The 25,256-nt window shown below is 42.2% G+C and overlaps 1 protein-coding gene across 3 annotated transcripts; it reads right to left on the bottom strand.

Annotated features, from left to right (window-relative positions):
- Positions 1–363: 363 nt before the first annotated feature.
- Positions 364–21,153, bottom strand: LOC118577103 (zinc finger protein 569). Of its 3 annotated transcripts, XM_036177254.1 has the most exons (7): positions 20,907–21,153; positions 19,546–19,716; positions 11,784–11,885; positions 9,013–9,067; positions 4,751–4,877; positions 4,431–4,526; positions 364–3,196 (listed from the first exon to the last, which is right to left on the bottom strand). In XM_036177254.1, the coding sequence occupies exons 4-7, from the start codon at positions 9,025–9,027 to the stop codon at positions 1,386–1,388; spliced, it is 2,049 nt and encodes a 682-aa protein (XP_036033147.1). In that variant the 5' UTR covers positions 9,028–9,067; positions 11,784–11,885; positions 19,546–19,716; positions 20,907–21,153; the 3' UTR covers positions 364–1,385. The 3 variants fall into 3 exon arrangements, with proteins under 3 accessions (XP_036033147.1, XP_036033076.1, XP_036033220.1); XM_036177183.1 differs by lacking the exon at positions 11,784–11,885; XM_036177327.1 differs by lacking the exons at positions 11,784–11,885; positions 19,546–19,716.
- Between the last annotated feature and the right edge of the window lie 4,103 nt (positions 21,154–25,256).

Below are 25,256 nucleotides of genomic sequence, written 5' to 3'. Positions count from 1 at the left end.
TTGTGATCTATCCATGTAACTACATGTGAATTTTGTGTTATTTTACAATATAGTATCCTATCATAGAAATAAACATATTGATCTATCTCTATGTTGATGGGAATGTTACATACATTTTAGAGCAAAACAAACCATGATTCCAGGAACATACTGATAGATATGTTTGTACACATACAAAGGTGCTTCTGAGTCTAATACACTAAAATAAAATAGACTATTCCATGTTTATGGGTTCTTTTTAAATACTCTTATTCTAAAGCAACATATTCTACTTTATTTCCATCATGGTTTTAGAATTTTATCTTTTTTATTTGGATTATTTTGTGTGTGTGTGTGTGTGTGTGTGTGTGTGTGTGTGTGTGTGTGTGTGTACATACATGCCAAGGCATGCCATTAGAGGTCAGAGGACTACTGTGGAGTCAGTGCTCCCCCTCCACCACATGGATTCTGAGGATCAAAGTCAGGTATCAGGCTCGGCAGCAAGCACCCTATCAGCTGAACCATCTCATCAGCCTGATGGATTTCATATATGTATGGTTGAGAAGTAACATGTTTGGGTCATATGAATTTTACACATATTGAACAGGATAGACTTACTCCAATGTTTTCAGTAGCCATACACAAATTGGCCAAGTCTTGAATTTCTATGTTAATCCTCAATTTGTTTCCAATAGTTTCTTTATTCACTCAAAAGAATTTGAATGAGAAAAAACTTTAAATAATGTAATGATATCTAGTAGTGATCACCTTCCCTGTCTTGGCAAAAAAAAAAAAAAAATTGTTCCCATTTGTGGTCCTTTGTCTTGCTTGCTGTATTATTTTGAAATCAGTTCATGAATTTCTTTACAACTGATGTATAAATTTTGAGTGGAGGAATAGCAAAGGTAGAAAATTGGAAGAGTACTTGTATTTTTTATAATTTTCTAACTTTATTTTTCAAGTGTTCTTTTGTAACCATCAGCAAGCTTTGTAACTTTGTAGACATGCCACCTAATTATCTTAGATTTTCAGACTTATACATTATCATACAAAACCTACTTTTTCATAGTCTCATACTGCCTATAAAAGGTTACTTTTCTGATTTTTCCTATCTTCTTATCTTGTTTCATGCATTGGCTTGGAGCTCAAGTATGCTGATACTCAGCAGATATTTTCTTTCAGATGTGAATTAGAATACTGATTAGCTATCAACTGATTTGTTTACGGTTTCTGTTTTCTCATACAATTGGTCATCTCACTGAGAATTCTCTAATAAATGCATGGGTTCTTTACAAGGCTTTGCTATATTCATAGTTTTCTGATCTAGAACAGGTCATGTAGTGTGTGCTATGAGGTGGTTATTTCATTGGTAGACAGTCCCCACATTCACAATGTTCACGGAGTTTCTAGTGAGTGTGGATTCTCTGGTGTCTAACAAGGTGTGACTTTTGGCTGAAAGCTTTGCCACACTCAATACAGTTATAGGGCTTTTCTCCTGTGTGTTTCCTCATATGAAGAGTAAGAGATGAGATCTGAGAGAAGGCTTTTCCACATTTGCTGCAGTCAAAGGGTTTCTCTCCCGTGTGACCTCGTATGTGTATAGTCAGGGACGAGCTCTGGGAAAAGGCTTTTCCACATTTATTACATTCATAGGGTTTCTCACCAGTGTGGCCTCTCATATGCACAATAAGGGACGTTCTTTGAGAGAAAGCTTTCCCACATTCATTACATACATAAGGCTTCTCACCTGTATGACTTCTCATATGTAAATTAAGTAATGAGCACTGAGAGAAGGCTTTCCCACATTTATCACATTCATAAGGCTTCTCTCCTGTGTGACTTCTCAAATGAAGAGTAAGGGATGCAATCTGAGAAAAGGCTTTACCACATTTATTACAATCATAAGGTTTCTCTCCAGTATGAACTTTTTGATGTGTAATAAAGTTTTGTTTCTGGCTGAAGGCTTTCCCACACTCATTACACTCATAGGGCTTCTCTCCAGAATGAATTTTTTCATGAGCAATGAGATTTGATTTCTGGCTAAAAGCTTTGCCACATTCCTTACATATATAAGGTTTTTCTCCGGTATGAATTCTCTGGTGCCTAACAAGATTTGACATCTGAATGAAAGCTTTCCCACATTCATTGCATCCATAAGGTTTCTCTCTAGTGTGAATTTTCTGATGTGTAATGAAGTTTTTCTTATGGCTGAAGGATTTTCTACATTCCTTACATTCATAGGGTTTTTCACCTGTGTGACTTCTAATATGTACAGTTAGTGCTGAGCTTTGAGAGAAGGCTTTTCCACACTCATTGCATTCATAGGGCTTCTCACCTGTGTGGATTCTTACGTGTATAATAAGCATGGAAAACTGAGAGAAGGCTTTTCCACATTTATCACATTTATAAGGTTTTTCTCCTGTATGACTTCTCATATGAAGAGCAAGGGAAGCAATTCGAGGGAAGCCTTTACCACATTCATTACATGCATAAGGCTTCTCCCCAGTGTGAACTTTTTGATGGGCAATGAGGCTTTGTTTCTGGCTGAAGGATTTTCCACATTCATTACATTCATAAGGTTTCTCACCAGTATGAATTTTTTCATGATCAATCAGATTAGATTTCTGGCTGAAGGATTTCCCACATTCCATGCATGCATACGGTTTCTCTCCAGTATGAATTCTTTGATGTCTAATGAGATTTGACATTTTAATGAAAGTTTTCCCACATTCATTACACTCATAACACTGTTCCCTACTATGAAGTTTATGATGATTAATAAGTTTTTCCTTGAGGCTAAATCCTTTCCCACACTGGTGGCATTCATAGAGTTTCCCACCAGTATGAATTCTCAGGTGCCTAATAAGGTCCAAGGTTTGACTAAAGCCTTTTCCACAATGGTTACATTTAAAGGGGGTCACTACAAAATAGGGCGAGCTATTGTTAAATGATTTCATAGCATCATCATATTCAAAATGTTCTTCTGTCATTGGGCTTTTAACATTATTATGATCATCAAGATTATCTTCTAAAGACTTTCCAAACCACTCATGTTCATAGAGATTGTGTCTGGAAGGAATGGAATCTGCATTTGGAGGAAATTTATTTGCAAATTTCTTAGGACATTCATTGGCTTCATCAGTCACTGTTTCCTTGAAAACTTGCCTCAAGAATTTGTTCTGGGTTTTCTGATGTTCATCAATTGCCCAAATTTCTCCTAAAATAGATAGCAGATAAATATCACTGATGATTTCTTTTCAAATATTGAAATACCAAGTATACTTGAAAAAAATTTCAATTAAACAAATATCAAATGCATATCTCCTATTTTACTTTAATCTTAAAAATATTTTCATTTTATGTATATGGGTGTTTTGCCTGCATGCATTTAGGTGCACTATGTGCTTACTTGGTGCCTGTTGAAGCCTAAAGAGGGCATTAGATCTTGTGGAATTGAAGTTACAGACAGTTGTGAGCTCCCATGTGGGACCAGCCAGTGCTCTTAACTTCTGAGCCATCTCTCCAGCCCCACATATATCTCTTATCCACGGTTTTTAGAAGGAAATTCCAAGAAAGAAAGTATGAGTAGAAGCAGATATCTAGACATTCAATCATCTTTGTTTTATGCGAAAGAAAGTAATATTAATTTTAATAACCTTCATATATACATAAATAGCTATTTAGGAAATATAATAAAAAGAAAACTACTTATAAAGGAATTTGAAAAATTTAAGGAAAAATTAGTAAGAAATACCCAAAGATTGTATGAAAACTCAAAATGAACACACAATAGCAAAGCATTGTAGACTATGTCTCCTAAGTTCAGCCCTTGGGAGGTGGAGGCAGAAGGGCCAGTAATTCAAGGCTAGTCTCAGCTACATAGCAAGTTCAAGACTTGCTTGTGCTATAAGAGACCTTATCTCAATACAACAATAACAATATGAGTTCAAGTGTGTGTTGCCAAAAAGATATAATACAGTCCTAACTCCCAGTACCTCAGAATATCGTTATCCTCTGGCTTCCACATGCATGTCTTTACACACAAATGCATCAGCACACACTCAAAAACAACTCACACACACACACACACACACACACACACACACACACACATTAATAGTATTGAAAAATAACACCTCAGGCTGATAAAGTGGTTCAACAGATAAAGGCATTTGCCACCAAGCCTGGTGACCCACGTTCTAGGGTACAACTTGTCCTTTAACCTCCACATGTGCACCATAGCACACATGCATCCACACACATGTGCACACATGCACAAATAAAAATGTAATTTAAAAAATTGTAAAGGAAAATGACATCTTAGTTTTTCAGTGTTCACACTGTTACTACACAAGTCTACATGCTTTAGAAAAATCCCTTGGGAAACATCTCAGACAGATTACCCATGTATCCCTCCTCTCTCCTCACCTGTCTGGCTCCCTCCCACTAACCTGGACAGTGTCTCTTTAACACTTCTTTCTCCACTACACATGGCTCTTCCTCTTGTTCCAACTTGAAAATCACATCAGGTTTGGTGACTGGAGAGCCTGTCAGAGGGAAATGACACAGATTTGGGTGTACACACTAGTAACAAAAGACAATTCGGGAATTGAGATGGGCCTGTGGAAGCCAGGTATTCTGACTCCTGGGAATGTTGCACCCTGAAATATGACCAAAGGTTTTGCTTTGACACTACAGCACGGACAAGAGCATCTCAAAACTCACCAACATGAAAACGTTCCATCTGTTTTAGAAAAGGACATCATCTTACCCACTGTGATTAAGTTGTTATAATTCTCTAGCATCACATTCCGATACAGGTTCCTCTGAGTAGGATCCAATTGCTTCCACTCCTCTGGGGTGAAATCAATAGCCACATCTTTGAATGTCACTGTTCCCTGTAACAACATACTTACACTCAACCTGAAGTTATCCATTTTAATGACACAGGAAAAACATAATGAATCTTGTTCAGATATTATTCAGAAAAAAGAGATTATAAAAAACATTGCCAGTTTTTTAAACAAAACAAAACAAGTATCATTAGCAATATTCTGGCAGTTATAATCATTTATTAGAAAATAGAGCCAGTGGTATGTATACACAACAGAATTTTGTTCAGCCATAAAGAAAAATGACATCACACCAGATGAGCAAAGCCTTGCCTGTTACCCCAGTGAACTGGGGAGGTTCTAGCCTTGCCTGTTGTCCTGGTGAGTTCAGCATGTCCAGAAAGCCTCAATCCTACCCATCATACTGGTAACCACAGTTTCTGGGGTGCAACTGCCCCGAATCTTCCATAAGTGAGGTCAGCACACCTACCCAGACTCTATCCACCACCACTCCTGGTTCTAACAGGTGATAATAACAACCTGGTACCCTTCACTGTGAAGACCACGAAGAGACACCCACTCCTAAACAATAAGGGTAAGTTAAATAAGAAATAAATTCAACCAACAATCTAGCTCCAGATGTACAAGTCTCTACACAATACACAAGTAACATGAAAAACCAAGGAAACCTAACTCCTTCAAAAAGTATTACTCTATAGTAATAATGGCATCCAAAAAATAACTGAAAAGAAGGGTAAGTATGTTCAAAGAACTTAAAGAACAAAATAAACTCGTAAAAAAAAAAAAAAAAATCCCGAGGACACAAACAGTTGAATACAATAAGGATGGATACATGTGACATGAAAGAGGGATTCTGAATAAGACAGAATAAGACAGAAATAAGCCTGGCAGCAGTGGCGCACGCCTTTAATCCCCAGCACTCAGGAGGCAGAGCCAAGAGGATCTCTGTGAATTCAAGGCCAGCCTGATCTACAGGAAAGGCACCAAAACTACACAGAGAAACCCTGTCTCAAGAAAAAAAGAAGACAGAAATAATGAAGAAAACCCAATGGAAACACATGAATTATGAACCAAAAGCTGTGGAGCCCCCAGCTGGATCAGGCCCTCTGGATAAGTGAGACAGTTGAATAGCTTGAACTGTTTGGGAGGCATCCAGGCAGTGGGACCCAGACCTTTCCTTAGTGCATGAGCTGGCTGTTTGGAACCTTGAGCTTACACAGGGACACTTTGCTCAGCCTGGAAGGAGGGGACTGGACTTACCTGTACTGAATCCACCAGGTTTAAGTGAATCCCCACGGGAGTCTTGGCCCTGGAGGAGATGGGAATGGAGGGGAGCGGCTGGGGGGAAGGTGGGGGTGGGGGGGGGGGGGAGGACAGGGGACCCCATGGCTGATGTGTAAAATTAAAACACAAATATAATAAATAAAAAAGGAGAAAAAAAGAAAAAAGAAAACCCAAACTGAAATACTGGAAATGAAGAACAGAGCAATCAAATCAAAACCTCTGTGAAGAGTCTCACCAACAGAGGGTGTCAAAAGGAAGCCATATAATAGATGCAAATGAAATTCAAAAAATCACTAGTACATCCCTTAAAAGCATATCCATTAAATTGGAAAACCTAAAAACAGGAGTGAATTTTTATATGCATATAATCTATCAAAATTAAATTGACATGAAATAAATAATTTAAAAAGATCTAGAACAAGCAGTGATATTGATGTAGTAATAAAATCTCCCCTACAGTCTCACTGCAGAAACAAATTACTCTTAGGGGTAGGCTGCATGCCCAGCAATAGCTCGCCGACAGAAGAGAAACTCGGTGGAATGCTGTGTCAGGGCTTTTTTTTTTTTTTTTTTTTTTTTTTGCCCCCCACCCCCCACCCCGTTTCAGTTTTGTTTTGTGAGACAGGGTTTTTCTGTGTATCCCTGACTTTCCTGGAACACACTTTGCAGACCAGTCTGGCCTTGAACTCAGGAAACAGAGGATCACACTGATACCTTCTTCCTGCATCTGTGTACACACACACACACACACACACACACACACACACACACACATATATGCTTAGACACACATATACAGACATATACAAATAATTTTTTAAGAAATTTTAAGTTTGCTGTAGCAAAATGGCTTTGGCAACTGCTGTGAAAGATTTAACACATGAGATATTGACTTATCTCTAGAAAAACTCTAGTTTGGGGCTCGCTGCTGTGTTTCATTGGCTAATTTAGGTGACTATATAAAAAGAAGAAAGGGATTCTGTGTTCTGTTTTTGCTGTATTTTTTCTGGTTTCTTTTGTTGGAGACAGGATCCAAAACTCACTCTATAGACAAGGTAGTCTTTAACTCATAAAGACCCTGCTGCCTCTGCTTCCTAAGTGCTGTGGTTAAAGGGTAAGTGAGTCATCGTGCCTGACAAGAATGTGATTTTATGTATTCAAGTTCTGAGTTTCTCCTCTACCACAAATGAATCCCTATTATGTTGAAAAGGCAAGCTTGTAAATACAGAAAATGCATTCAATAGGGCTGGAGAGGCAGCTTAATGATTAAGAGAATTCCCAGAGGACCCAGGTTCAGTTCCAGCACACACGCCAGGTAGCTCACAACTGCCTGCATTCCAGCTCAGAGGACCTGACTCCCTCTTTTTGACTCTAAGGGCACCTTAATGTGTACATGCATACAAAACCTTTGGCTCCTAGCTCAGTTGTAGAGTGCTCAACCCCCAGTACAATAGCCAAGTCAATAACAACACTCAAGAAGGTTCCTTAGGGTGACTGAGTGTTCTCCAACACAGTGTCATTTTGAACAATCACTTTAGAAAATTGTTTTCCATAGCAATGGACTTCATGCACAAGCTGGCATTTATAAAAAATTTCACATATTTCACATTTATAATTCCTAAAAATAAAACCAATGAAATACATGTCAGCAATATGTATAAATAAAAGCAAATTTGTTAGCTGAATTAAAGAGACTAAACTACAACTAGATATAACAACTGAACATGGATAAATCTGACAAACATAATATTAAGTAAATAAAGGCAGAGACTGACAGATCACATGGATCAGTCCTTTCCAGTCAGCACACGGGGCCCAGATTGAACTCAGGCCTTCAAACCTGGCGACAAGTGCCTTTACTTTCTGAGCCCTCTTGTTGGCAAATAACCCTCTTTCTTGACCCTGTGCTGCCTACAGAGTGTGTTCACCTTGATAATTATCTCAATGTGCCTAAGGCAAAAATTAGAGGTATAAAAAACTGGCAGGGATGGAAACAAGGTTGAGGAAAAGAATCCTTCAGTATTTACCTCAACTGAGATAAAGATGCCATGAAGTGAGGGTCATATTCAATAATTCAATACCTGAAAGTCTTATGTGCACAGCCTGACATTTTTTATACCTTACAACATGTCCACCCACTGCTTTTTTCACCTCCCAATTATTTGGATTATAAACATATACTGCCATACCCAGGGCACTATTCTGACTTTAGATACACTCCCTTACCGCTGAGAAGCCCTGCACAGTGTTTAGATACACTCCCTTACTGCTGTGAAGCACTAGGCTGTTTATTTTGCTGTTGATGTTTATTTGTGATCCTTCCAATTCTGGACTACTTCGACAAATATTGCTCCATCTTTAGTCAAAACAAACAAAACTAGGTTTATCAACTGTAAGGAGCCACACAGTATTGTTCTCATTGACCCATGTGCCAATGAAAGACTTATTTCTGTGAGGAAATTATTGGTTTCAGCCTCCTATATAATGAAATTGATGTAATCAACTTGTGCCATGGTTTTCTTTACCTAAAAGAATGAAACTAGCCAGGCATGGTGGCGCACGCCTTTAGTCCCAGCACTCAGGAGGCAGGAGGATCTCTATGGGTTCAAGGCCAGCCTAGGTCTACCAAGAGAATTCCAGGACAGCCAGGACTACACAGAGAAACCCTGTCTTGAGAAACCAAAAAGAAAAAAAAGAAAGAAACCAAAACTTGAGGTCCAGCTTTAACTTCTCAGAATGGACTTCATAAAACAACCACATTTGAACTCTCCCTTAGTTTTAAACTTCTAACACTACTTCCTTTGAAGAAAAAGAATGTCTTATGTACACAGACTTTCACTGCAGTGCCCTTAAATGGCATGTACAAGCACAGGACAAGACACTACTTAATATTTACCTCAGAATCAGTCATTTCCTCTTCTGTCGAGGGAGGGCGGCCTGAGCAGGCTGGGCTGGCAAAAAGAACGGAAGTCATTAGCGCAGTTGCCTTCGTGGTCCAGGAATATGTATTTACAACTTACAATCACTCTTGGACCCAACAGAAAGTGGGAAAATATTCATACTGCTGAGGGGCTGATACCACAAGGGTCACTAGAAAGATGGCCGGGGCTGAGAGAGGGGGAGAGAGAAGGGGCACATCTGTGGGGATGTCCAGGACTTTATCTGCAGCTCTGAGAGCACTGGCCCAGGACAACCCGGAAACTCTAAGCCATGCAGGCTCTCTTAGTGTGCTGAGACATTTACAAAAGAAATGATTAAATGGGAAGGTAACAAGAAAGGTGGCATATTTCCAGGACTGTAAAGTCTATGTTTGCAAGGTGTATCAGAAGTACTGGTGGTTAAGAGCGCTCTGTTTGCTTATCTTTTAAAAATGTGCTGCAAACTCTCAGCCACAGAGACTTTACTTTTTCTGTCTCTAGTCTAAGCTCTTAAATTCTCTTACTGGTATTTAACAAGACAAAACACGGCAGTTTCCTGACCTACCGATGCTTATGGTTTTGCAAACTTTTCTCAAGTTGTGACTATAAAACTTTATCATCAGCCGCTCTATGAAGCAGACTTTCTTTTTCATACTTACATGAAGATTCAACACACACACACACACACACACACACACACACAGACATCTAAGAATATACAAATCAGTCAGAGGCAGGAGGATTCCAAGCCCAGGGCTTGCCTGGGCAACTTAAGCTTGCCTCAATAAATAATAAAATAAGCAAATAATGTTTTAAAGGGCTAGAGAACAGTCCAGTGGTCTAGCGCCTACCTAGCACATTCAAGATCCTAGGTTCAATTCTCATTACTACAAAAGGAAATAAAAGGCTATACAAAGCAAGTTTCATTTAATAAAGGTATCAGGATGCAAAGTGCTCAGATATTTCTGGTGCTAGATTATAGTGATGGGAAGAACGGAAGGCCAGAGACTCAGGGAAATGCACTCTTAAGCTCGAAACCTCTCACTGAAAACAACATTTCTGTATGAAAGATTGAAAAGAGGAACAACTACATAAATTAGCAAGCCGGAGGAAGAGGCAAGGGGCACGAGGCTGAAACCCCAAGCGGGCATGCAGAGAGAGGTCACACACAGCTCAGAGGACACAGGATGAACAGTCCAGTCCTCTTGTCCCCCATCTAAACACTTAACAGCCCAAGATTCCATGTCAACAAGAGGCAGAGAAACAGCACTGGCCTCAGCCGAGAGCGCAGGTATGGGGCAGAAAACAGGCTTACTTCTCACTCGATGTCACCTGTCTATTTTTGAATACATACACATGTTTATATGTAATGTGCATGCATAAGTATATTCTTGCATTTTTAATTTTAAGTGAGGGTGGTGGCATATGCCTGTATTCCCAGCACTTGAGAGGTTGAGGCAGGAAGGTCTCCATTAGGTCAAGGACACCCTGGCTACAGATGAGTCTCAATCATTCAATCAATCCGCACCAACAAAAGAAAAGCTCTACTTTACAATAAACAAAGATAGACTTTTCAAAACAAAGCCTACAAGAAAAGAACCAGAGTTTGTTTATAAGCTTTCTCTTGCTCTGAGGGGACGCGTAGAGTCTTTGCATTTGAGAAGGAAGCTTCCCACTGGCATTTGTTAAACATAAGGTAACAGAACTCACATTAGCCAATGTGCAAAGTGTTCCCTCTAGAGGTTAAAAGTGAGGGATATGCTCCCTGAAATAGCCTAACTATTTCCTTCCTTTCCTCTAGTTTACATAGTGAACTTATATATGCATTCTACTCAAATTCCCTTCGATTTGTATTCATTTTCACTACCTCCCACCCTTGACAGGGTTTCTCTGTGTAGCCCTGGCTGTCCTGGAACTCACTCTGTAGACCAGACTGGCCTCAAACTTGGAGATCTACCTGCCTCTGGATCCCAAGAGCTGGAGGCATGCACCACCACCACTTGGCTCATTTTCACTTTTAAAAGCTCTTACAAAGGCTTGTAGAAACATTCACTTAGAGCTTGCTTTCATCTGCTACATTTGGTCTCATTCCTCCTCTACATACTTGACCTTCACTTTTATCTCTAGCTTGTACCTGTTAAAAACTAAAGAAATTCTCCCACATAAACACAATGCCACTATTACACCAAAAACATTAAACACTGGTAAAATAATAAAATCTACATAGTCATGAGGCTGGAGAGATGGCTCAGTGGTTAAGAGCACTTGCTGCTCTTCCAGAGGACCTAGGTTTGGTTCCCAGAACCCACATCAGTTGGTTCACAACCATCTGTAACTCCAGCTCAAGGGAATCTGATGCCCTCTTCTGGCCTCTATGAGCAGCTCCTCAACATACACATACCCACACATATATACTCATACTTTTAATCTACATATTCAAATATCCCCAATAGTTTCAATGATACCCTTTCCAAATTAATTTTTAAATCCCATGATTTAATCAGGAATTTTATACTGAGGCTGGAGAGGTAGCTCAGTGGTTAAAAGCACTTGCTATTCTTGCAGAAGACCCGGGTGCAGTTCCCAGCACCCATATTGGGCACTCATAATTAATAGCCTGTAACTCCAGCTCCAGAGGCTCCAACACACTCCAACGCCACCAACCACATACATGGTACATGTACATACATGCAAAACCTCACACATACATATGAAATAATATAAATCTTTTTTACATTTTTTTACTTACACAAATGTTCTCTTGCTTAAATTCAAGCAATGGCTCCTTTGACAGATGTATTCCTAAATGCCTTGCTGGCCTCTCTTTCACTTCTGAAATCTGGTCACAGTCCTAAAAAGCTCAGAGAACATCAGTGTGTGTGTGGGAACAACACACACAAGCATGGCAGACTGAAAATAAAAAGGAAGCCAGCAAAAAACCAACACCATATCTCCACAGAAAAAAAGAAAGAACTATAGCAGTCTTAAAAATAAACACAGACACCAGAGTACAGGGAGTGTTTGCCTGAAGAAGAAAACACCAACCCAGAACTGTCTATGCAGAGAAATTAACCTTTCAACAGTGAAGGACATAGAGAAACTCTCCCAAACGAAACCTAAGGGAATCTATCAAGCAGTTCTTCCTTCAAGAAGTGGTGGTGTTTTAGTTGGTCACAGTGGCATACTGCGGTAAATCCAGCACTTGCAGGCAGAGGCAAGAAGATCTTAAGACTGGACAATGTAGTTGTACGGTAAAAGGGCCAGCCAAAGAAACACACCCTGGCCCTGAGACCAGAGCCAGTGAAAGAAACACACCCTGGCCCTGAGACCAGAGCCAGCCAAAGAAACACACCCTGGCCCTGAGACCAGAGCCAGCCAAAGAAACACACCCTGGCCCTGAGACCAGAGCCAGCCAAAGAAACACACCCTGGCCCTGAGACCAGAGCCAGTGAAAGAAACACACCCTGTTGTAGTGGGTAGCCATTCCAGCTTTGACCTGGAAGTTCCAACCCCCATTGAGGCTTCGGTAACGGTCACACCCACAAGGTGGGGCTGAGAGAGGACCCTGAAAACCCGAGTTCCGGATGTGCGGGCTGGGCTCTCTTGGTTCCTGGACCCTGGACGCTGGAGGTAGACCGAGCAGAGTTCTCCAGAGAACACCGCCGGACTGTGCCACACCTTTCCCAGACCCTGCAATCTACCTATCCCTTCACTTGTGAGTTACCCCACAAAATAAACCTCCCTTTTAACTACATGGAGTGGCCTTAATAATTTCACCAATACCCTGACCCTGAAACCAGAACCAAAGAAACACATTCCGTCCCTGACCAACTCAGTACAAAAACCAACTAATCCCCAAGCAGGAAAATCTACCAATCCTTGAGCACAAAATCCAGTCAATCTCTGAGTTTGTCCAAGACCGGGGATTGAAATCTGACCAATTCCCACCCTTCACCCTGGAAAATGAAGCCCTATATAAGCCCTGCCCCTGTTCAGTTGGGAGCTGCCTCTTTCCACCCTGGCAGAGACAGCTACTCTCTTGATTCCTCCCTCCAGAGAAATCTCTTGAATGCATTTTGAATGAAGGCCTTCTTTCACTGGAGCGGAGTGGGGCAGGGAAGTAACAACTTTCTCCAAAGCTAGAGCAAACTGCTACATTTCTGAAAGGCTGTTCCCCCTTAGCAGAGTGGAGCAGAGAAGCAAGGGACACCTCTGTGGGAAAACTCTTAGCAAAGTGGGGCAGAGCTGAGCTGTAATGGCTCTCTCCAAGAAGAGCAGGATTGCTAGATTCCTTTGGGGAAGCCATCCCCCACTGGAACACAGCTATAGGTATAGCCTGGCTTCCAACACCCAGGATAAAACTTTCCCTTCCCAGCTATAGGTATAGCCTGGCTTCTGATGGCCAGGCTAGCTTTCCCCCAGAGCTGTAACACTTACAGGTATAGCCTGGCTTCTGATGGCCAGGCTAGCTTTCCCCCAGAGCTGTAACACAGGTATAGCCTGGCTTCTGACAGTCAGGATACTTTTCCTTCCAAGCTACAGCTATAACCTTTCTCTGCAGAGCTGTAACACTTATATTCTGGTGCCGAAACCCAGGACTGACTACTTCCCTAGCTATTTACCATCAGTTTCCTCGCAGTTCACTCAGGATCTCCAACAGGTAGTTCAGACCATCCTTACCCTCCAGGGCCAAATAGACTCACTGGGCCACCAAAAGTGCTACAAAATTGGCAAGGATTAGATTCACTAACAGCAGAAAGAGGTGGTCTTTGTCTCTTCTTCAGGGATAAATATTGTTTCTATTATCAACCAGTCAGATAGAGTAAAAGACAAGATCCAGCAACTCCAGCTGGATCTCCAAAAATGTAAAAAACAGCTCAATGCCTCTGGCTAGCGGCTCTGGCATTGACAGTCCAATATGGAACTGGACACTACCCTTCTTAACCTCCTTTCTCCTGCTTTCCTTAACCCTACTAGTCACACCCTGCCTTATAAACTTCTTGTCTAAATTTCTTCAACAACATATCTGAAAGATCTCTAACCAGACTTAATCAGTTGCTATTACAGTATTACCAGCCTCTAGCTTCAGAAACAGAGGACAGCAACTCCCGATTATACCCTGATAGTGAAGATTTCACCCAAAGGATTCAACACCCTGCTTCAGCAAGAAATAGTCTAATAATAACATAGCCCCTTTTCTTGTGACCTAATTGTTATCAGTAATAAACAGAAAAGGAGGAATGTAAGCCCCTTGAGCCACATGAGTGGCCAGGCCCTCCCCCAAGGACCTCAATTGCCTGGTTCCACTCACAGAAAACTCTTAACTGCTGGACCCTGCCTCTACCCTACAGAGTATAAAGCCCAATCTCTGGACATGAAATCCCACCAATCTCCACCCTAGAAAGCTCCACCCTGAAAAAGTTCTACCCTCTTCCCAAGAAGCTCTATATAAGCCCTGTATCCTGTTCAGTTAGCTGCTGTTTCTTGCACAAGCAGAGGCAGCCACCCTCCTGGGTTTTTCCCTCCCAATAAATCTCGTGTGAGGCTTGTTGTGCAGTGTGACTTTGTGGTATTCCTTGGCTCCGAGCTGCCAGGACACCTTTCCATCCAAGCTGTAATGCTTATTATAGTGATGGGCAAATGACAACGGCAAACCCATGATGGGACAATACAGGTAAAGGAAAGACTTTCTTGGGTCCTTCATTAATTGATCTAGACAAATGCTTACTTAAAACAATAGCAATAACAATGTGCCAGCTAATTATAGCACAGAATGAATGACGCCAATGACCAAAGGGCCATAAAATGTGGGAAGGAGTGACAAAGACCACTCAGCTCTTCTTCAAAGTGAACCAAGATAAGTTAAAAAATACATATATATTGAAAATTCTGTGGCAATACTACATGTTTTTTAAAGAAAATATAAATATAAGAGTAAAACCAGAGATTATTTATGAAGATCAAGTAAAGGAGCTACAAAAAAAAAACCCACCCATGTGGTGGTATTGTGTTCCCCAAAATATTGTACACCCTAATAAACTGATCTGGGGTCAAAGAACAGAACAGCCACTAGATACAGAGGCCAGAAAATGGTGGCACTCATGCCTTTAATCCTAGCATACCAGAGGCAGAAATCCATCTGTATCTCTGTGAGTTCAAGACCACATTGGAAACAGCCAGGCATGGTGACACACATCTTTAATCCCAGGGAGTGATGGCAAAAAGCAGAAAGGTATTTAAGGCGTGAGGACCAGGAACTAGAGCTGATTAAGCTTTTAGGCTTTTGAGCAGCAGTTCAGCTGAGACCCATTCAGATGAGGACACAGAAGCTTCCAGTCTGAGGAAACAGGATCAGCTGAGGAACTGGCGAGGTGAGGTAGCTGTGGCTTATTCTGCTTCTCTGATCTTCCAGCATTCACCCCAATACCTGGCTCCAGGTTTGTTTTTATTAATAAGAACTGCTAGGATTCATGATACACACCCAGGGGCCAAAGAACAGACAAGCACAATTGGGAAGGTAGTGGATGTTAACTCACTACCAAGGGAAATGTTGTTAATCTCAACACACAAAAGACTGTCCATGACCTACCTACCTATTGTTGTGGGATATTTGTTCACATTGACACTCAAGACTCACAATAAAGTTCCCCTTGAAGCAGAGAAGTGGCAGAGAAGTGACCAGTGGCCTCCTCTCTCTCCTTCCTCGTCCAAAAGACCTATGACTCTTCCTAAGCCTCTTTCTACTGCTTCCTGTGTTTCTCAGTCTGTATCCTGGGTCCTACAAAACCTCTATGGATAATTTGAAGCTAGACTTTATTGACAGTCTCAGAGTGTCAATGCAAACAAATATCCCACAACAATCTATGTCCACAAGAAAACCACTTTAAGCTCAGATGAAAATAGAGAGATGGGAAAATGCAAGAACCAGGGACTCTGGGCACTCACTTCTGGTTAGATATAAATGAAGGGCTGACAGTGCCTGTCAGAATCCTCTCTACAGGAGCTCTGAGAGACAGACAGGTGCTCCAGTGAAATATATACTTCCTGGGAGAAAGGTAAATCACTGTATGCTGTTTTAACTTATGCACAAAGGTGACACTTGGAATATAGTGCAAACAAAAGCTATATAAAACCTTATTTCTAAGGTTTATTTTTTATATAAAAATGTAATGAGCAATTGTGACACTAATGCCTTCAATCAGTCCCAGCACTGAACAGGCCATGCCTTGGAGGGTCACATGAGCTCTGAGTCTGAGACAGCCTGGGCAACACAGAGTCACCATCTCAAAAATAAATAAATAAAAATAAATAAATAAATAAATAAATAAATAAATAGACAAAATAGAAACAAAAGTTTATCCAAGCTCATACAAATGAGCTAAAATAAATATCATACTTAAATAGGTAAAGTCACCATGGTAAATATGGTTATTTCACTGCTGTCCTGAAATAAACTTTCACTTTACTTTTGCTTATTTAAAAACAAATTTAAGGTCTAGAGAAATGGATCAGCAGTTAAGAGCACTGGCTGCTCTTCCAGAGGTCCTGAGTTCAATTCCTAGCACCCACATGGTGGCTCACAACCATCTCTAATGGGATTTGATGCCCTCCTCTGGTGTGCAGAGACCACGCAGTCAGAGCACTCATATATATAAATTATCTTTTAAAAAACACCCCCCCCCCAAAAAATTTAAAGCTGGGGCTGGAGAGATGGCTCAGTGGTCAAGAGCACATGCTGCCCTTGCAAAGGACCCTGGTTCAGTTCCCAGCACCCACACTGGATGGCTACAACCACCTGTAAGTAACTAGTTCCAGGAGACTGCATAGCTCTTCTGGCCCCTGAAAGCACTTGCATATACATGATGCACACAAAGACAACTAGGGACATGTAAGGAGAAAGAGAGAGAGAGAGAGAGAGAGAGAGAGAGAGAGAGAGAGAGAGAGAGAGAAAGGGAAAGCCTGGTGGTGGTGGCACAAGGCTTTAATCCCAGCACTCAGGAGGCACAGGCAGCTGGATCTCTGTGAGTTCAAGGCCAGCCTGGTCTACAGAGTGAGATCCAGGGTAGCCAGGACTACACAAAGAAACACTGTCTAGAAAAGGCAATGGGAAGGGTAGTAGCGGGGGAGACAGAGAACCAATACGATGTCCTTAAATCCTATAAAGAGGGAAAAAGTCAATTCATTCCCTCTTTCTTGTGCAAATTGTTCCTAACTAAAGAATTGATGAGGGCTTTTTTTTTTCTTTAGGAAAATATTTCAGTTAGTAGAAGCAGAAGAAGTAATGGTAGCAGTGACAGTTCAGTTTTCACTTTTGCTATCTGAGCCTTGCCGTGCAGCCCAGGCTAACCTCAAACTGGTCATCTCCGTGCCTCCATCATGTCCGGCTCCTTTCGTTCTGTTTACAAGACATTTGACAACCCAAACTGAAAAATCTCCTTCCTGTCACCTTATTTCAGCCCCTTCAGGACTCCACCAACTTTTCATGTCTTTTATTCCTTCCTGGTCTCACTTCTTTGTTTGCTCAGTTTAAAAGTGACAATCGGGGCTGGGGACGCGGCTCAATGGGTAGGGCACTTGCCGCTCTTGCAGGTTGGGCTCCCAGCACATACACAGCTCTACTGTCTATAACTTCAGTTCCACGGGATCCAAGAACACCGCACACACGTGAGGCACAGACATACATGCAGACAAAACACACGTACACATAAATTAAAAATAACGCTTTTTTAAAAATCCACAATCAGAAAACACAAGCAATTATTTTAACTTGATCCTTGCTCGCTCCTCTTTCCCTGCTCGCTTAAGTGATTACCTAGTTTGCTTTGCTCTCTCTTCAAACCCTAACAGCTCTTTCCACCCTCAGCGGGTCAGGCTGGGTCTCCTTCAGTCAACTATAAAGGAGTGCAGAGGCAAAGTCACGAGCGCTCGCCAGCTATCTGTTTGCCGGTCTGTCTCTGGTCCAGTGGCTTCTTCCTTCTCCACTCCTGATAGTGAGCATGCTCCCAGCTAAGGCACACTCTGCCGTCTGATCCTCCAGGCTCTAGTTAAGGACAGACACACTCCTCCCTCGTCTTTGATTAGTTTTTTCATCCAGTGTATTTTGATCATATTTACCTTTTTTTTTTTTTTTAAGTGAGTTGGGGGGTGGGTTTCTTAAGAACTATCTGGATTTGATCTCTCCAGTTTTCCTTCTCTAGTTCTCCTTGGCTCCATAATCCACTGAAATGTTTTTCAAAACCACCAATGAAGCCAATGCTTCTTTCTTAGCCTTCAATACCCTGTCTGTAGTGTTTGACACAGTTGTCATTAAGATGGACTCATTCCTTGTGTTCAGAATAACACATTCACCTAGTTTCCTGACTTTTCTAGCTAGTCTGTCAGACATTTTATTAATTCTCCACTATTCCTCAGATGTCATAATGTTAGAGTAACCCCCAAATCAGTCCTTCACCTCTATCTTTTTCTATCTACTCTAAGTGATCTCATTCATTCTTCTGGTTTTCAGTACCATTTATAAGCTAAGAATTCTTGAATGTCACACCTGTATATACAGTTGCCAATGTGACATTTCAATTTGAACGAGCATATCACACTTCACATATTATATCCCAAACCAGAACTCATTTTCTTCTTGAGGAAGATTCTCCTCCATTCTCAAAAATCAAGTTCTTAGCCAGGCAGTTGTGGCACACACCTTTAATCTCAGCACTCAGGAGGCAGAGGCAGTGGATCTCTGTGAGTACAAGGCCAGCCAGGTCTTCAGAGTGAGTTCCAGGACAGCCAGGGCTGCACAGAGAAACCCTATCTCAAAAAACCAAAACAGGGGGAAAAAAAAGAATCGACTTCTTAACCAAATCAACACTGTGCAGCCCTGTTACAGCCACAGTCTACACCCATCCTTTCACGCGCCTCCTGCAGCTCTGCTTGAACATGGCGAGCGCCACTTACCATTCTCACTTCCGTGGCTCTGGATCTCCCAGTCTGCCCCTTAGACCATTCTAAGTTTCCTAACTGGCCTTTCTGCATTCCTTTTCCAGCTGTTCACTGTCTCCAGAGCGGCCAACGTGTCATCAAGCAGATGTATTTATTATTACTCCCATGTCCAAAACACCTCCCTTGAGTTTCCACTCAAGGTAAAAGCCAAAATCACAACTACGGACAAGAAAGCCCAACCTCCTCTGCCCTCCTCCCCTCCACTGAGCTTCCTTCTCGAACCCGAACTAGTCTTCCCGGGCATTTGCTGTTTGAGCCAGCACCAGTGTTTTTCATCCCAGCAGGCATGAAATCCTCAAAACCCATATAACTGAACTGTCCCTGTGTGCAGCAATCTTCCCTCGGCTGTATACACACCTACCTCCTTTTCTCGAGTCATCTCCTTATCCATCCTTCTCAATACCCCTTCCCTGGTCACTCCACCTGAAACTCTTCTTCCCATCTCTAATTCTAAACATCCCCCACTTTGACTTCTTTTCTTAGTATTTTCCAGCATTTGATATATTTGGTTTACTTACTTTATTATCGGGCCCACAGCAATGTAAGTATCATGACAGCTGAGGGCTGGTTCTTTTGTTCACTGCTATATCCCAAGCACCAAAAAACTGTGACTGATAGGTATCCAACATTCAACAAATATTCAGTTTATAAAATGATTCTCAGCAGAGGAAGAACTCTGGAAATGAAAGCTGAAAACAGAACACTACTTTAGAAAAACAAATCACAAAATGCTTGATTTGGGTAATAAGTACTGCAAACTAAGTTTTATTTTGTAACTATGAAGTTAACAAGGATTATTATCACTTATGGTATTTCTTGCTATCTAGGGTGTATCTCTACTTCAAATTACTGAAATAATAGAGATGCATCTACTATTTTAGTAATATTGTAGAATGTTAGAACCTTGCACTGGGGACAAATGTTTAGATCTAGGGAGGTTTTAATAAGGATTATTACTGTATCAGTTCCACTTCTAAAAGCCTACCCCCAAGGAAGGAGGGAGGAAGGGGATGCATTAGAGCATTGCCAAACAGTTCTTCATAAACTTGGTTTATAACTTCAAGAGGTTGAAAAGACATAAATTATTCAGAAGACAGATGCATATATGTATACCAAGAAAAATTTAAATGGTATACATTTGTAATTGTTGATATCGATATGTTAACAATATCTTATTAAATGAGAGGTAAGTTACAGAACTGTATATATGATGTGATTGCTCTTTTAAGCCATCATGCTCTTTATATGAGCACATAATGCATGTACAGGGTGTAAAGAAGTGTATTTGACAAGAGCTGTGTGACTAGTGGAACTGAATAATTTTTATTCTTTGGGACTTTCTGTATCCTGGTATTTGGGGAATGGAGTGGGGGCAGCAAGACGCATGATACAAGACAGCTTGTCAATGCACGAAAATAGTCATGCGTTGGGGCTACTACTATTTCGTATAAAATTGTATTTCCAATTATTATAAACGACTAAGTTACAAACGACTCGTTAAACACGGTCTTCACACATCTCCACACACAATCCTACCGACTTGACTTCCACCCACAGAGTTCCTCATTCATTCATTCTCTCAGTCATGTACATGTGCACCCATGTTCCTAAAGGCACATAACGGATTACAGCCACATCACGCCGAGGCCACTGCCGCTGCAAACCGCTGGCATCGCCTCCTCCATCCACACCCAGGTCCACAGGGCCTCGCTCCCACCCAGCACAAAGAGTGCCGGCCTCCGGGCTCGCGGCTTCCTGGGGACTCACCGCCGAGCCCAGCCACCGGCCGAGATCCTCCACCCCGCTGCCACCCAACGCGCACAACCCGGGGAACTACGACCCGGCACGGCTAAGGCTGGCCAGGAGAAGCGCCACAAACCTGGGTCCGTTAGATGCAGGGTAGCACTTCCCAGAGGGCCCCGCGGCTGGCCGGGCGGCTCTGGCCTTCCGTGTTCGAGCTGGGAGAGTGCCCAGGTAAGGGCGCGGCGCTCCAGCAGGGGGATCGGCTTAGGCCTGGACCCGGCCTAGACGGTTTGGAACAGCGGCTTCCCTGCGGCCAGGCATTCACAGCCCTGGATCCGCAGCTTGCAAGTGAGAAGAATCCGAATGGGTCCGCCGCTTTCTCGCTCCGGACTACACTTCCCAGAGGCCTTCGCGGCCGGAGACTTGCGCTCACCCAAATGGAAAGCAGCCCTTGCTTCTTCTGGGAATCTCAGGGTTACAGGATTAAAGAGTCTGGTCTAGCCAGGCTGTGGTGACTCACGCCTTTAATCCCAACACTCGGGAGGCAGAGGCAGGATGGATCTCTTAGAGTTCGAGGCCAGCATGGTCTACAGAGCGAGATCCGGGACAGGCGCAAAGCTACATAGAGAAACCCTGCCTCGAACAAACAAACAAAAACAAAACAAAACAAAAAAACCAACCAAAGGAGTCTGGTCTAGGCAAAAGGCACGGCTGAGTTTATTTAGTTCCAGTGTGTCTGGTCCCTCAAGACAGCCCTTTTCTCAAAGTCTGGCATTTAGACAAAAGCCCCCATTCCCTCAGGGGCTTGAAGAAAGTTCCTGCTTGGAAAAAAAAAAAAAAAAAAGCAGTCATTCTCCTTATCTCTGGCAAGAGGAGCTTGTGGCTCTTCCATGAACATATGCCTGTGGTGCCTTTTAACTTGCCAAGGTCAATGCCAGGTTCCCTCAGTCCCAGCTCACAAGCTGCCTTTCTCCCCTTCCCATTTAACTCTGAAAATCTTTTCCCTGTTGATTCTCCTTGCTTTCCCAGGAGACAGCTTTGGCAGTTTGGAATAAACTTTTCCCCTTTCACTCACGGAGTGGCTATTTTGGTTTCTTTCCTGGGCTTTCTCCGTGATTTTACAAGGAGGGTGGTCCTCTGAGGAGACACAAACTCTTTGGCAGCTGGCAGAAGCAGGAGGAGTTACACATTATGTGAATACGTGTGTGTGTGCGTGTGTGTGTGCACACGATGGGCTTGGGTGTAGAGTTTATGGAATTGAGAAACCCTGAGGTTCAATGACTTGGAATTTGTGAATTTACAACCACTTTTGTGACCATGGTCCTGTAGTACGTTCTCAACAGTGTTCCATTGGGATCCTCCAATTTTGTCAGAAACTTTTGTCTACATCTGTATAACCTCGATTCTGACACACAGTGTTACTGGACGGAAGACCCAGGATTGTAAACCTGATTGCTGGGCAGTAGTGTCTGCATACTTATGGCGGACCAGCCCCCACACTTATTTACTCCAGGAACTCTTGAGGAATGAGGGATAAGAGACTTAGTTAGAAATAAAGAGTAAAGAAACAGAAGAAAAAAAAAAAACACAGAATAGACTCAGATGGTTCTGAGTCCTTATCCAAATTGCCCCAGAACTTTATTCCAAAGGTCTATTTATAGCAATGCCAAGGGGTGGAGCATAAAACCTCTGCCTTGCTAGTTAGACCCTTACAAAACCTGCAGGCCCCTGGTCCAATCAACTTCCCATGCAGCCCTGCTGGGTACAGCCAATAGGAAACCTGGTGGGCTCCAACACATACTAACTAAATTCCATGACACTGCCATTTACTAGCCAGCTTGACCCTTGTACCAGTTAGCCATCCTCTCTCCATCTTTCCCCTTTCTTCCCACACTTTTCATTCTAGTAATCTAAATACGAATGATATCGGGCAATTTTTAGCTGCTTGCTGGACATTGCATATCTTCTTTAGAGAAGCGTCTTTTCAAATTCATTGCTCTTTTTTTAGTTGGTTGTGATTATCTTATTGGCTGGAGTTTTTCCATATATTTAAACCCTTAGCAGGAGTTGGGGATGTCATTCGGGTGACAGAGTATTTTCGTTGCATATAGAAGGCCCTGGGATTTATCTCCAGTACTACAAAACAATCTTAATAAAAGAAACCTTCATAGACACATATTTTACAAACACTCACTCATGCTGTAGGCGTGGGCTGTCTTTTCATTGTACCAGGCTTTTTCTCTTGGGACACCAACCAGCTCCAAATTATGAGTTATTATTAGTTAGGAAAGCTCAGCCTAACTTAGGCTCATTTCTGGCTAGCTTTTTTAACTTAAATTAACCTGTTGCTCTTTATCTACCTTTTACCTCAGGCTTTTTGACTTTCTTCCTTTCTGTACATCTTACTTTCCTGCTGTCTCCCTGGCTGGCTGGCGGCTGCTGGCTTCTGGCCTCAGGCGCGTCCCTCCCTTCTCCCTCATTCTCGATTCACTTCTTCCCTCTCTTCTGGAGCCTAGATTCTTCCTCCTACTTGTCCTCTCTGCCTGCCAACCCTACCCATCCCTCTACTGCCTAGCTATTCCATTCAGCTTTTTTGTTTGTTTGTTTTTTGTTTTTCAAGACAGGATTTCTCTCTGTAGCTTTGGAGCCTGTCCTGGAACTCGCTTTGTAGACCAGGCTGGCCTCGAACTCACAGAGATCCACCTGCCTCTGCCTCCCGAGTGCTGGGATTACAGGCGTGTACCACAACCACCCGGCTTTGGGCCAGGTTTATTTATTTCTATTTTATGTGTATGAGTATTTTGCCTGCAAATACCTATGCACCACGTGCATGCAGTTCACAGAGATATCAGAAGAGGGCACCAGATTCCGTGGAACTGGAGGGACAGGTGGTTGTAAGCCACTCCATGTGATTACTGAGAATTGAACACAGGTCCTCTTCAAGAGCAGCAAATACTCTTAAGTACTAAGTCATCCCTCCAGGCCTTGCTTTAGGTATTATAGTGTACATATTTCCTTTACCATAGTATTTAAGCAACATTATTTTTACTTCATATAGAGCATAGAACTCTAAGCAACAATTTACTTCTTTTTTTCCTTGCCTAATGTTATTGTTATTGAATTTGCCATTGCTCACTGTGTGGAGACCAGACTGGCCTCTGTTGTGGAATAATCTTCATGTACACTGTAAAGATTTGTCACTTGAATTGGTTTAATAAAATGCTGATTGGCCAGTATCCAAGCAGGAAGTATAGGCAGGGCGGCCAAACTAAGAATGCTGGGAAGAAAAAGGGCGGAGAGATGAGTCGCCAGTCAGATGCAGAGGGAGCAGGAGATGAATGTGCCATGCTAATAAAGGTACTGCCATGTGGCAAAGCATAAATACAAATATGGGTTAACAAAATGTAAAAGCTAGTTAGTAACAAGCCTGAGCTATTGGCCGAGTATTTATAATTCATATAAGCCTCTGTGTGTTTATTTGGGACTGGGCAGGCAGGACAGGAAATGTCCATTTACAGGCCTCAAGCTTCCCAGATACTGAAATTAAAGTTATATACTACAATGCCCAGCATTAGTCAGTATTTTTTTTTTAACTTTTATTTTCTGTTTATCCCAGTACCTCAAATAGCTTCTCCCATATAGTATTGGCTTTTCTGATCAGACACCACAGAGAAGAATTCCATATACAAACATATATCCATTATTTTAATCCTTCAACTTCTGTCACAATGGTCCCATTGCACTCCCTATCACATCTGTTCCTATCACAGCACATTTAAATATCATGAATATCATACAACGAACACAATCACACATGTAATCACAGAAATGTATGGCTAACCTAACACATGGTCTTTTTCACAGTTACACAAGGAGAAACACACACACACACTCAAAGACACAGAGAGTCTGGTATTTATTCTCAAAATCACAATTGTGAAAGAAATTTTTCCCGAAGGAAAAAAATGCTATGTGGTCAGATGAAGTGTAGAGTCAGATCAAAAAGACATGGAGGGCGTGGCTGAGTGGCAAAGCGCTTCCCTGGCATGCGTGAGGACCTGGGTTCCATCCAGCAAAAAGATCTATGTAGGGCCTAGAGAGAAGGCTCAGCAATTAAGACCACTCTGGGAACTTCTGACGTCCTTTTCTGGCCTCTCCTGATCAGACCTGCTCGTGGTGTTCATCCATAAATGCAGGCAAAAATACACACAGAGTAAAAATAAATAAATACATTTTCAAATTATTTCGCGTGCATGGGTGTTCTGCTTGCATGGATGTCTGCATACATGTGGTTTGGCCGAGGAAAGCCAGTGAGAGAGACATTGGAACTGAGCCTGTCAGTGCAGTGGAACTCCGCGGTGCTGATGCCCTTTCTGTCCGGACTACATTTCCCAATGGCCCCAGCGGGAGCTGGGCCGTCGCACCTTTGTGTCCTCCAGGAGCCCCGGCAACACAGTGGCTTCTTTCCGGGCCCTTTCCCGGGGCT

This window comes from Onychomys torridus, chromosome 1 (genome assembly GCF_903995425.1).
Source record: "Onychomys torridus chromosome 1, mOncTor1.1, whole genome shotgun sequence".
Lineage (NCBI taxonomy): Eukaryota > Metazoa > Chordata > Mammalia > Rodentia > Cricetidae > Onychomys > Onychomys torridus.
The sequence above is the reverse complement of the archived record's forward strand: the minus strand, read 5'-3'. Positions and strand labels throughout refer to the sequence as shown.

Bases quoted from the DNA above. Each gene is read 5' to 3' on its own strand.
- LOC118577103 (XM_036177254.1), bottom strand. The intron at 4,527-4,750 runs GTAAGATGATGT...TCCCTCTGACAG, and splicing joins TAACAACTTAATCACAGTGG to GCTCTCCAGTCACCAAACCT. The intron at 3,197-4,430 runs GTTAGTGGGAGG...TATCTATTTTAG, and splicing joins GTTAAAGAGACACTGTCCAG to GAGAAATTTGGGCAATTGAT.